Below are 14,087 nucleotides of genomic sequence, written 5' to 3' on the forward strand. Positions count from 1 at the left end.
CAAGAGCTGAACATCAGTTTCTTTAATTGAATATTGACTTCTACCAAATTCAAAGACCTGTAGGTTTCAGCTCACCTTCTTTGTTATGTTTCATTCATGGTTTGCAATATCAACGATATTTAGCAATATAGCCCCAAAATATCCCCATTTGCTAGGTAAGGTTACGAAATCTTGTGGGAACCTTTTTTTTTTCAAATATCCCCAATATTTTGCTGATATGCCGGCAATATTTCAGATTTCATTGATAGACTATATAATTAAAATTTAAAATTTTAGAATATTATTAAAAATTTCAATATTTCATTATAATCATCATAATCTTATAAAAATATTTTCCTAAAAGAACCTGAAGGGAATGGTGATTGGATAAGTGGATTTACTTTGATATGACTCCCTTACTAAGTCACTATAATTCAAAAGAAAAAGAAAGATGCATATAACTACAAAACAGTATTCTCAATATAATCAAAACATATAGTAACAATAAAGACAAAAGTTAAAATGGCAAATAATTGGCATATATAAAGAAGAGAATATGACTAAAGACCAAAAGGGAGACAAAAAGAAACATACCTATTAGTCTCTTAATTTTTCCTATTTGATTTATATAGTTCTTTGCTATGGTTTTGACTTTTGAGCCTTAAATGTGCAATTATATTTCTTCTAATGATCTCTTGAAAGTTTATTAACGAATTCCCTGTTTTTAGAGAACTTTCCTGATTTTTTCAATTTTCCAAATATCTTAACAAAATTTCTTTAAAATTTCTCCAACTCTACATGGCAAAATGTTCATCAATATCAAAAACATGAACCATGGTTCCACCTTTTACCTTAGCATGGCACAAAAAAGATACTCTTACATGAATACAGTCCTTGAAGGTTTTTTTCCTTTTATTTTCTTTTTCACAAAAACATACTGATGTAAGCATACTATCCTAGCAACATTAAGGGATGCATTAAACACACAGTTCATGCAGTGTAGGATAGAAGTTTGTTTATCAGGTCTTAACGAATGCTGATAGGGAGAAGTTACAAAAGCATACTGATTATTCTAACGTATCATGACAATATTCTTTTCTTGACCCACATACTTGGGATAAGGATGGAATTATGATGATAGAGGCTTTTAGTTGATATAGGTGATCATTCTCTGGTAATATAGCAACTCCATGTATCCAACCAGAAAAAGGATCAATGTTCACTTAACATAGAAAGGCAACTAGTAGCACTTTTTGACTCCCTAGGAAACAGAAAGCATGCCACAAAATTGCATCTTTCCGTCAAAGATAAAAAGACAAAAAAAAAAAAAAACTTAAAAAGGGAAGAATATCAAATGATGCATATGATAAGATAGACAAAGAAAACCCAAAAAAAAAACATAAAATACAGAAGTTAAAAGTTGACAAAACAGCTGAATATTTAACAATTAGGATCTAAAAATGGAATACCTAAAAGCCATACATTAAATATTACATCAGTGATGTCTAAAGATTGGAAAGAAACTTAAAATGTGTACAATACCAAATATGGTTTAGAACTTCAATAAACTTTGACGATTCCCCCAAAGGAGAAAGTAGAGGAGATATGATGATACTGCCCAGTCGAACCTTGACAGTTGGTACTCACATGTAAGCAAACAGCAAATCGACTTGAATTACAATGATACTTACCTCTGAATGACTGAAGATTTTGTAATGTCTCACTGTCCAGATAAAGTATTGAGGGTAACCCTTTAGTTGAAACAGCCAACTCCATAAGTTCCAGACGTTCATCCTCAATAAGCTCCATAGATTCCTTAGCAATTCTACGAGCAGTAGCCCTCTCATTAGCAGCTTTAATTCTTGCAGCCTCCTTCTCCCTACGAAGTTCTTCTTTCTGCCTTAATTTCTCAGCCTGAATTAAGATATAAGAATCACGAGTATATTTTAAGTAGAAATTCCCAAATCACAGTATATGAGGTAGCAAGACTTACTCTCAAAGTTTCTTTCTGCAAAAACCTCTCCCTTCTCTCATTCTCACGCCTTTGCTCCCGCTGGAATCTCTCCTCTTCCCGTTGCTTTTCACGCATCAACCTCTCTTCTTCCTTTCGCCTTTCACGGTCATGCCTTTCCATTTCTTTTCTCATTTGCTCCTCTCTCTTCACATAGGACACAAAGAACTAATGTTTACAACTAATGCGATTTGTAGAACACAAAATTAATAGTGATAAGATTGTACCTTTCGCCTCAAAATATCTTGCTTTTCAAGCTCTTTCCGTATCCGTTTTTCATGTGCTTCAACTTCCCTTGCTATTCTTGCTTCCTCACTCTGCACAAGGGTAACAAAGCGTTCATGAAATATTAATTTAGTTGAAAGATGCCAAGTCCAGAATACTTCTTTCTAGATTAAGAATACCTTGCGTTTCCTCTCCATTCGAGTAACATCTTCATCATGGGAAACCCTCCTGTCAGATGGTACAAATGGATTTTCCAGTCCAACAATTGGGTGGGCACCAAAGTGAGGATCCATCTCAATATTTGTAAAGGAGTTCCTATGTGAAACATTTTCGTATCCTCCTGAACCTGAAGAGAAGACATGGCCCTTCCTGCCTTGATGAGACAAATGACCAACACCTGACACCTGTCCATGGAATCCATAACCTGTTCCCACCTGCTCATTTCCATGAATAAATGCCCCTCCAGAAGATAATGATGAAGCCCTAGCACTTGGACCATCAACTGGTAAATTATAGTAGTGGGATGGACCGACCCTTTCATAAGTATCAGATCTAACAGTTGGCTGCTCTGGAAGAAATTGGTATTCCTGGACAGCCCTTGCTGCAGTCTGATGATGAACTACATGAACTCCAGCTGGGACTTTTCTTTTCCCACCAGATGAACTAGGTACATAACCATGTTCCATATTGGGCAAAAGTGAAGATGTCTTCTAAGGAGAGAGAGAGAGAGAGAGAGAGCAAATTAAAGAAAAGCTTCTTAAATCTTACAAAGGAAACACAAAGCTTTAATAATCATAGAAACTATAACTAAGTAAAGCAAAACAACAACTAAATCTAAATTTTTCTGACAATGGAATCATTTGAGCATTCACCTGGAGGCATATGGATGATGGACCAAGACTAAGAAAGCTACAAGAAATTTAGAGAGGAAAACAATGCTATGCAATAAATGATTTAACATGTCATAAAACAACACTCAACCCCATTCAAAATTTGACAAGATAATCAAGTGCACTTTTTATTTTCTCCATTGTTTCAACACACGGACAGCCATTTAGACAGTTAGTAGTGGAGGTTCCTCCAGTACAAGGTCGGGCAAGCTTACCTAACCTGCCACAAACTAGTTATGTTCAGAAATTTCAGAATTCTGGCTCGGCACTTAACTGTATGGCCAACTGTTAAGTCAGGTTAACAGTTTAATTGCCCAATCCAGTTTTAGCGCATGAATAATTGGAGACTAGACTAACAATCAAAAAATAGAAAGAAAAAGAAAAAAGGAATTGGAAGCTGGATTAATTGTTCCAGACAGGTACTAAGCAACATGCATGCAAATTAAAAGAGCAAAATTTCTGCAAGATGAAGACAATGCCTGTTAGCATAGAAAAATAAAAGAAAATCCTCCATAAGAATAAATTGCAAAATGAAAATGATTAAGTTGTTATTAATAGTCACAGAAAGTAAAGCAGAATACTAGAGGCTCTTGTAAATACTGCCTTCCTGTGCTTGTTAGTCTAGAAAGATAAGTTCTAAATACTATGGGGATCCATTGTCAAAGAACACAAGTTGGGTTATAGTTGAATTCTTCAACTATACTTCTTGGCTCCCTTCCCTTTTTTCCCTAGATTCTCTGACACAAGTTAGATTATCTATTTTTTAATTTTCTGATGGGTAACCAAAAATTTTATTAACAGGACATAAAATATACAGAAAGATGTACAATTTTGTTTTGATAGGCAGCAAGATTCATTCATTCATTCATTAAAAATTAAAGAGAACTTACGGAGCATTTATGCAAAGTGTTGAGAGTATAGAGTCTATCTCCCCCCTTCTATATACAAGTATCAAATTACAACACCACACAAAATAAATGATCCCTAAGTGCCCCTTGTTTTGCCAAAGTATCAGGCTATTGGTCATGATGTTGACTAATCTTTGCACCCACTGAACTTGCACTAGTATACCCCTTGTTAAACATTTCAGTTTGTTCATTTCATTTCTGTAGATACATAGAGTTTTCTTTCTATTCTGTAACCACCCACCACCATCTTTGAATGTCCCTCCTCTGATCAACTTATTAATATTTTAACTCTTTTGCTTTCTGCACTCCAATCAATGCATCCATGACTTCTGCTCTTAGGGAATCCCCTACACCAATTGGCCCCACGTACATTGCCTTTACTACTGCTGAGGTTTTAGACAAATTGTGTAGTCTATAGTGGTAGTTTTTGATTATTTACCATTTAGATTGGAAGTGGGGACCACAGCACTCTTGTTGGGTCCTTTTTGAGCAGTTATTTTAATTATTTTATGCTGTTTTGTGTTAACCTCGCTATGAGGTCATATTCGTCTTTGTACTCTTTATCATTTTAGACTACAAATAATAGTGAAGAGGGCAGCCAGCATTATTGCTCTCTTTTCTCTCGCAAATCTCTTCTCTTCCTTTTCTCCTTTCTTCTCTTCTTCTACAAGAAATACTCTCTTCTTTTACAGATTTTTTATTTCAGCACTTTTCTACTTGGTATCAAAGCTTGGCTAAGGTTTCTTGGAGTTTTTTCCATGCAGTCCTAGATCAGCCGATTGCATGAGGAGATAAAGGGCTGATCAATCTACTTCAAATTGCCCAGTTCTTGGGTTTTTTGGTGTGATCTAGTCATTAGGAGGGTGATCTATGTTTTGGCATCAAAATCAAGAAGAACTGGAGTACGGGGAAGAGTCCTAGTCAAGTTGGACTCTTCAATTTTGATCTGATATTGGGCATTCAGGTATTGTTGGACTTCTCTAGGTATAGGGGCGGTTAGGTTTCTGGAATTTTCTAGGCTCTGGAGTGGCTGATTCACTTTTCCCTCCGGTAGGAGATAGTGGGAGGAGAGAGATTTCTCTCCGAATAGGGTTTTCTTCTTCTGAAAAGGTCTATTACCTTTGCATGTGAGATCAATTTGATATTGGAGGCTCTCTACCTAATTATTTTCTGCTTCTGAACTGTTTGAAGTAAAATGGAGAGTTGGAGTACTGAACAGAAGTCCACTGGTAACATGGGTCTGGGTGTTGGAGGCAGTAGTGATATTTTTGGGTCTGGAATTATTACTACAGTGAAGTTTGATGGTACAAATTATCTAGAATGGGCACAATCAGCCAAGATGACCATTGGTGCTCGTGGGAAACTGGGGTACATCACTGGGGAGGAGAAGAAACCTGATACAGATCCCCCCCAATAGGTACAGGAGAATTACATGGTGATGACCTGGCTGTTATGTTACCTCACATTGGTAAATTTTTTTTTTGGGCTAATACTACAAAGGAGATTTGGGATGGAGTGACTAAAACCCATTCCCAAAAACAAAATGTAGCTAGAGCCTATCAGTTAAGGAATCAGGTGATTAGTACAAAACAGGGAGATAGACCTCTTGCCATCTATTTCTCCATGCTGAAAACTCTTTGGCAGGAGATCGACTACTTAGAAACTGTGGTGTTGGAGAGTATGAAGGATGCAGCAGCAACCTATCAGGGGTTGGTAGAAAAGAATGGGGTTTTTGAGTTCTTGGCTAGGCTGAACCCTGAATTCAACATTGCCAGGCAACATCTCCTTTCTAGAGAAAGTGTGACTCTTTCTCAAGCTTATGCCTTTGTTTCTGGGGAAGAGAGCAAGAGGAAATATCATGTTGAAACAACCTGGGATTGATCAATCAACTATGGTTAGTATCAGCTAAGTCTAAGCCAAATGGAGACAAGGGGAGTAGTGAGGCTAGGAAGGAGGACAAGAAGAAGGACTTGGTGTGTGACTATTGCAAGATTAAGCATACTAGAGATACCTGTTGGAAGCTTTACCCTCATCTCGTACCAGCTCAGATCAAGAACGAGAAGGGAAATGCAAATGTGGCAATTACAAGAAACCCTTCAAGACCCCTCTCCCAGGCTGATCTGGAGTCCATTGCAACGGCAATAGTGAGGACTGAGATGGAAAAGTATGGACAACTTATGAGTAAGAAGGATTTAGCCAGTTCTAGTTCTTCAGATGGGCAGAACAGTACAGAAGTCAACCATACTACTTCCTTTGCTCATACAGGTAATTCATATGGAGTTTCAAAGCATGCATCCACTTCAGGTAAGTAGGGACCTCCCTAGGTTATAAACTCAGGAGCATCTGAGCACATGGCCAATATATCTACCCTCTTTAGTTCTTACCAGTTGTGCTCTGGTAGAGATAGAATCTCTACAGCAGATGGTCCCCATATTCCCATTACTAGGAATGGAACAGTTAAAGTGACTAATGACATTACTTTATCCTCTGTCTTACATGTCCCTAAACTCCACACTAATCTTCTTTCAATAAACACTTCATAATGTCTGCATATTCAAATGGTGAGGGTGAGAGGGTGAGGAACTAAGATGGGAGGGAAAGAGGAGGGGATGGAGTTCGTGCAGGCAGGTCAGTGGAGGAGATCCTTGAAGATAGAAGCAAAAAATCTCCTGTTTGAAGAGATGAGAATTAAGGGGAAGGAAGCCTGAAGGTAAGGGAAGCGAAAAATGGTACAATACTGCTAGAAGGATTAGAAGTGATCGAGTGGCTAAGAGAGTTCATAGCTGGAGCCTGTTCAAAAGGTAAGCAGATAAACTGGCAGGATTTTAGTACATTAGAAGGGAGAAGATATGTTGTTGAATGTTAGAGGAATAGAAAGAGGTTCTTCATAGCTGAATTCTTTGGTAAGGGACAAAGGCAACTGGTGTGTCTACCAGCAAGAAAACAGAACCAAGGTTGGGGGGAAGTTGACTGGTTGCTCAAAGAATTCTTAGCTCAAAGAGTAGCAAATGAGAAAAAAGCCTCCATAAGGGAGAAGGTATATCTCAGCAACAATAGGGTAGAACAAGGGCTAGTGGTCATGGCAAAAACGAAAGGCCATTGCAGAATGGTGGGAGGTCTAGAGAGAGAGGAGTGGGATAGTAAGCTTGTGATACAAGCCAAGGAAAAGGTTAATGATTGGAGGAGGGTAGCTGACTTACTAGCAACTAGGTTGAAGCTGAAGAGTGTCTTCATAGTAACCCCCTTCGATAACTGTAAAGCCATCCTAGATCCATTAAAGAATGATTTGGAAATATCAGCTATCAATGTTCATGCTGAGTTCGGATCATTCACAGTCTTCAAATGGAATCCAACATCTAACTCCAATGATTTTTTTTTCGAAGATGGTGTAGTGGTGCGTGTAATAGGCTTGCCATTCCATCTATGGAAACAAGAAATAGCAGAATCTATAGTTGTGTTGTGTGGAGGAATCTTGAAAGGTGCTTTCTGGGGAGATCTTTACTCAGTAGCAATCCTGCTAAGTGGTGTGAAGCCAGAAGACATTCCACGAAAGGTAGAGGTACGAACAGAAGGGAGCTTTGTCTCTGTATGGTTAGCTTCCTCCATTGAAGCAGTGCTGTGGAAGGAGGCTCGTATGGTTGGAGGGGAGAAGGAAGAAGAAGAAGCACTACATGGACTTGTGAGAGTGGTTAATTCAAATGGGAAGGGATGTTTCACTAAAAAGGGCCAACAAATTTTGGGAAGCCAAAAAGTTGTGGGGCAGTTGGAAGGTCAAACCTAGAGAAAGCAAGAAAAAATTATGACAAATGGCAGATCATTTGCGCAGGTGGTGTCAGGGGAAACAAACAAAAATTCACTAGTTTCGAAAGGGAGAGGGCTAAACAAGCAACCTCAGACAGGGAAGGTTGCTGGTTCGACCATTAAATCAGGGGGGTGTGACCTTTTAAGTGGTCACGTGGGACGAAATGAAGGGCCCAATCGAGTGGATCCACTTGATGAAGGGCCGGAGAAGGCATCTCAAATAAAGGCTGTAAAGGTGGGCTCCCATAGGCTTCAGCCCAAGGCCCATTACAAGATAGATGGGCCAAGGGGTACTTTAAGTAAGCACGTGACTGGGAGGAGGGACGAGCTGATAGACGAAATTAAGCGTCTATCCTCTTCTACCCCAAACCCCTCCTCTCGTTCGAACAGTTCAGGCGCAAAAAAAATCTCCAGATTCGTAGTCGTGAGGCTCTCTACAGTGGGTCCCATCCAACCTGGCGAACCGTCTCTCACCAGATAGGCGCAACCCGAGATACCTCAAGCCTAGTGATGAGAACAGAACAGGGATTGAAGACTGATCGAGTGAACAAAACAGCAATGACGATTCTGATAGAGACGAAACGCTAAGTCTGGGAAGTCTGTCTCTGAAAAGCAACAATGATTTTTTTGAAACAGAAAGTTTGCGTACAGAGTTGTTGTTTCTAGAGGAAGAGACTGAAGAGGCAGGTGGCGAGAAGGCTAGAAATGGTGAAGAAAATGGTTCTAAAGCTGTGAAAACTCCTCCCTTCGTCGAGGGAGCTGACCCTGAGTCTAATGAACTACAGGATGTTGGTGGAGAGGGACAAGAATCGGCTGTGAGGATGGATGCGGGTATTCTAGTGTCGGAAACACAGAGAAAGGTCTTCCAAGTGGGTAGGTCGTCAGGAAGTGATTCTTTCACCATGTTACTTCACAACCTTGTCCAAAAAGGGGAAAGGCTTTAAAACCAGTTGCCGCCTGTCAGCAAGTCATTTCCAGTGATTCTAGTCCTACCCCCGTTCTATCAGGTATAGGTGTCAATTCTGCCTGTAACAGATATCCCAGCTTCCCATCCTGGAGGTTCTGATGAAAGAAAGAGGGTGATAGTGGAAGGAGGAGAGAGGGTGTTGGAAGGAAGTAGTAAGGGGGAGGCGGACAAAATTTGGGAGTTGATTTGTACAATGATGGAGGAACAAAATAAAAAGGAAGGACTCGAAGAAAGATGTTGTAGCCAAAATAAGTGTGAGCAGGGTAAAATTCTTCCTCAGACATTGGCTGGAAAGGATGGAGAAAAGAAAGAGGATGATTGTTGTATTAGGATGGGGGGGGGGGGGGGAAAGGAACAAATAAGAAAAAAAGATCTGAAGTGGAAAGGCTAATTTCAGACATTGAGGGGAATTTAGAATTCAGTGGTAGAGGGGATAGGAGGAAGGGCCTAAAATAAGGAGAATATGGCCTCTTATTGGGTTCTTTTGCTACTTTGTCTTGATGAAAATTATTAGCTAGAATGTAAGAGGGTTAGGGAGTGCAAGGAAGAGAAGGGTGATCAAAGACCTACTCCGAAGGGAAAAACCTGATATTGTGTTGTTACAAGAATCCAAATTGATAGAATTAGATGGGAGATGGGTGAGGAGTTTTTGGAGGTCTAGAGGTTTAGGTTGGAGCTCGGCTCCTTCTTGGGGAACCTCAGGGGGGTTTGTAACACTATGGAGGGAGGATGTGGTGGAAGTAGTGGAAGAATTGATAGGCAGAATTCTCAGTTTCCATTAAGTGCAAGAATGTAGAGAATGGGTGTGTATGGGTTTTAACCAATGTTTATGGCCCTAATTCCTATAGAGAGAGGAATGAGATGTGGGAGGAACTATATGCAATCAAGGGGCTATGGGATGGTCCTTGGTGCCTGGGCGGGTTTTAACCAATGTTTATGGCCCTAATTCCTATAGAGAGAGGAATGAGATGTGGGAGGAACCATATGCAATCAAGGGGCTATGGGATGGTCCTTGGTGCCTGGGCGGGGATTTTAACATCATTAGATTCTCTGATGAAACCAGTAATCCCCAACAGGTAATCTCAACAAGCATGAGGAAATTTAATGGTTTTATTGAAGATTGTGATTTGAAGGAAATACCTCTGCTGCAAGCCAGTTACACTTGGTCCAACCTTCAGGAAACCCCTTTGTGCTCGAAGTTGGATAGATTCTTATTTAACCTTGCCTGGGAGAATAGTTTGGAAAACTTGGTTGCTAGGGCGTTACCCAGGGTCACCTCCGATCACTGTCCTATCCAAATAGGTACTGAGTCTTTTCCTATAGGACCCAAACCTTTTAGATTTGAAAATATGTGGCTTACCCATCCAGATTTTGTGAAAAAAGTAAAGGAGTGGTGGGGTGAGGAGGAGAGGGAGGTAAGATGGAAGGGGATCAAGTTCCACAAGAAATTAAAAAGGTTGAGAGCCAAAATAAAAGAGTGGAATAGAGATCAGTTTGGTAGAATTGAGGAGCAAAAATTGGGCCTAATCTCTCGAATAGAGAACTTGGATGTAAAGGAATCTCACAATGGGTTGACCGAGGAGGACAAAGTGTTAAGGAGACAATTAAAAAAGGATTTGGAAGAGGTGTTATTGAGGGAAGAAATCAGTTGGAGACAAAAATCTAGACACAAGTGGATTAAGGAAGGCAATAGGAACACTAGATTCTTCCATGATTTGGCAAATGGGAAACGAAGAAAGAATTTTGTGACCAAGCTAGAGATAGGAGAGGAGGTGTTTACCAACCAGGATGACAGCCAGAAAATTTGTGGACCACTTCAAATCGAAGTGGCAAGGTTGCTGGAAAGGGATTTCGAGGAAGAAGAGATTAAGAAAGCTGTCTTTATAATGGATAGATCCAAGGCTCCGGGTCCAGATGGCTTTACAATGGGTTTTTATCAAGACTGTTGGGAAGTGTTGAAAGAGGATCTAGCTGAAGTCTTCAAGGAATTTGCAGACAATCACACTATAAGCCCTGGAATTAATGCCACCTTTTTGGCCTTGATACCTAAGAAGAATGATGCCAACCACCCAAAAGATTATAGGCCTATTAGTCTGGTGACAAGCATCTATAAAATTCTGGCTAAAGTGTTCTCATTGAGAATCAAAACAGTCCTCCCTACCATCATTAGTGAAACCCAGGGGGCTTTCATTCAAAGGCGACAAATAACAGATCAGATCTTAATTGCGAATGAGTGTGTGGAGGAAATGAAAAGGTCTAGTAAGAGAGGATTCATTTGTAAATTGGATCTTGAAAAGGCCTATGATTTGGTGGACTGGAAGTTTCTATTGGAGGTTATGCAAAACTGTGGACTTGGGGACAAGTGGTGTAGTTGGATCTTTGGGTGTATCAGTACTTGTCACTACTCTATTCTGGTAAATGGTATGGTGAGAGACTTTTTTCCAGCTTGCAGGGGTGTCAGGCAAGGGGATCCACTTTCACCCTTCCTTTTTACCTTAGTAGCTGATGTGATTAGTAGGATCATTACTAAGGCTGACAGCGAAGATGCCATTAGGGGTTGGAGAATAGGGAGACACCAAGTCCCCGTCACCCACCTTCAGTTTGCAGATGACCTAATTATTTTTTGTGAAGGAGGTATTAGTGAAAAGGTAGCAAACCTAAAGGAGATAATAAAAGGATTTAAAAGTGTCTCTAATTTGAGAATAAATCTGGAAAAGAGCTGCATAGCGGGTATAAATTTGGAGGTAGGGGAGGTCGAGGCTATTGCGGAGTGTCTTGAGTGTTCCACCTCTGCTTGGCTTATGTCATATTTAGGGCTTCCTTTAGGGGCAAATCCTAGGGAGAGTAGATTTTGGACCCCAGTGATAGAAAAGTTTGAGAAGAGATTAGCCTCATGGAAGAGGAACTATATCTCTTTAGGAGGGAGAATTACCCTAATAAGAGCTACCTTGGCTAACTTACCTACCTATTATTTGTCTGTCTTTAGGATACCAGTTAGAGAAGCCAGGAAACTGGAGAAGTTGATGAGAGGCTTCTTATGGGAGCCAGGACAAGAAAAAAAGGATCACTTGGTTAATTGGGAAATTGTGTGCAGAAGTAAAGAAGAGGGGGGCTTGGGAATTGGGAGGGTAATTAGAAAGAATCAAGCTCTGTTAAGGAAATGGTTGTGGAGATGGCCTTTGGAAAGAGAGAGATTGTGGCATGAGGTGGTGGGAAGCATTCATGGGAGGTCAGAGAACGGATGGGATGCTGGTGTATCGAGGCAAGCTAACTTAGCAGCACCGTGGAAGGCTATTCACAACACCCTTCCTCAATTCCTCAATTTTACCAGGTATGAAGTTTGTTCTGGCAACTCTGTTCTTTTTTGGGAGGATATTTGGGTAGGAGACTCACCGTTAAAGGACTTGTTCCCTTTGCTTTTTTCTATTTCTTTGTACAAAAAAGAGGTGGTCTCAAAATTTGTTTCACCTTTGGGAACACCCTTAGATCCTACTTGGGATTTTGGGTTTCGTAAAGGACTTAGGGATGCTGAAATTGAGTCTCTTTCTATTTTGCTTGGTTGTCTTAATCAGGTTTGTTTGGATCCCTCCAAGCCAGATAAGAGAGTTTGGACTCCTAGACCCATTGGAACATTCTCTTGTGCTTCTTTCTTCAAGTCCATCTCTCAACTTTCTTCTCACCAACCCTTTCCATCTAAAGAAATTTGGTGCAGGCCAGTCCCCCCAAAAATTATGGCTTTTTGTTGGGAAGTATTCCATGGGAAAGTAAACACTTTAGACAATCTACAAAAGAGAAGACCTTTTCTCTGTATTTCTCCTAATTGGTGTATCCTCTATAGAGCTCACGGTGAGGATTGTTACCATCTACTAGTATCTTGTCCCTTTTCTGCAGACCTTTGGGCTTGGCTACTTTCGTTGTTTGGGGGTAGTTGGAGTCTACCAGCAGAAGTTCGCATGTTCTTCAACCATTCTACCTTTTATTGGCTTACAAAAATAGGGAGAATTATGTGGAGATGTGCTCATGCTGCTTTGACTTGGACTCTTTGGGAAGAAAGGAATCTCAGAATTTTTCAAGACAAGGAAAGGAACAACCAAGATTTGAAAGACTGTGTTAAACATGGCAATACATTGGCTGAAGACCTTGGAAATCTTCCATCAATTCTCCTTTAATGACCTTTGGAGAAATTGGTCAGCAGTAGCAAGGTGCTCATCTTTAAAGGGCAAATCAATTACAAGCTGGTCTCCTCCACCCAAAGGCTCAATAAAGTTGAACTTTGAAAGAAGCAGCATGGGTAATCCAGGATTATCCGGAGTGGGGGGTGCTTTGAGAAATGAGAAGGTTGTTGCTCTACTCAGGTCCCTTGGGAATTGGGAACTCCATCAGGGCAGAACTCTTAGCTGTTGTACAAGGGGTGCAATTTGCAAACCAGCTGGGGGTACAACACCTAATAATCGAGGGGGATTCCAAAGTGGTGGTGGGTTGGTTAAAAAATTCTGAAGAGGCTATGTGGCGATACAAGAATGAAATGAAGAAATTTAGTTGGTTGACAAGGAATATGTTGGTCACTGTACAGTGGGTGGGGAGATCAGCAAATACTTTGTCAGATGTGTTAGCTAAGCAAGGGGTAAATAGGGAAGAATTATTTTGGGCTCAGTTGTGATTATTGTTTTTCTTTCCTAGTTTACTTGTAAGACTCAAGGAGGGGCTGCAGCTCGTGCCTCTCGTTGGGATGATGTATGAACTCACTCTAAAGTTGCTTCTGAATCAATAAACTTATTATTATTCATCAAAAAAAATCTTCTTTCAATAAGCTCTCTGATAAAAAAAATGAACTGTTCAGTGACCTTTCTTCCTGGTAATTGTGCTTTGAAGGATCTTGAATCAAAGAGGATGATTGGGAGTGGCCGTGAGGTGAATGGAGTCTACCTTTTGGATGAGATTCCGAGACATCAGAGCCATCATGTTAGTAGTAGTAGTAGTAGTGGATCAGAATCAGTGAGTCAGATTATTGGGTCATCTTTCTTTCATTTCATTGAGGTTTTTGTTTCCAAAGTTGTTTGAGTCTATTCAGTTGTCTAGTTTGGAATGTAAAAGTTGTCAGATGGGAAAGTATTATAAACATTCTTTTAAACCAAGTAATAAAAAGAAGTTCCTTTGCTTTTGATATTGTTCATACTGATGTATGAGGTCCTTATCACATTTCTTCCAAGGGTGGTTACCGTTATTTTCTCTTGTCTGTGGATGATCATACACAGTATTCTTGGATATATCTGATGAGATCACGTGATGAAGTACCCATTTTGGTG

General features: G+C 40.1%; 1 protein-coding gene across 4 annotated transcripts in view; it reads right to left on the reverse strand.

The window, feature by feature from the left end:
- Nucleotides 1–14,087, reverse strand: part of LOC104599474 (homeobox-DDT domain protein RLT2) — a 55,674-nt gene that overhangs the window by 25,542 nt on the left and 16,045 nt on the right. For 2 of the 4 annotated variants that reach the window (XM_010262028.3, XM_088886930.1), the window contains exons 4-7: nt 2,395–2,925; nt 2,218–2,307; nt 1,973–2,137; nt 1,671–1,893 (exon numbers count right to left, since the gene is read on the reverse strand). In XM_010262028.3, the coding sequence (XP_010260330.1) occupies nt 1,671–1,893; nt 1,973–2,137; nt 2,218–2,307; nt 2,395–2,925 (1,009 nt within the window). The remainder of the gene's footprint in view (nt 1–1,670; nt 1,894–1,972; nt 2,138–2,217; nt 2,308–2,394; nt 2,926–14,087) is intronic. The other 2 variants (XM_010262029.3, XM_088886931.1) reach the window with 1 other exon arrangement.

Source organism: Nelumbo nucifera, chromosome 1 (genome assembly GCF_055504915.1).
Source record: "Nelumbo nucifera cultivar China Antique chromosome 1, China Antique-T2T, whole genome shotgun sequence".
Classification (NCBI taxonomy): Eukaryota; Viridiplantae; Streptophyta; class Magnoliopsida; order Proteales; family Nelumbonaceae; genus Nelumbo; species Nelumbo nucifera.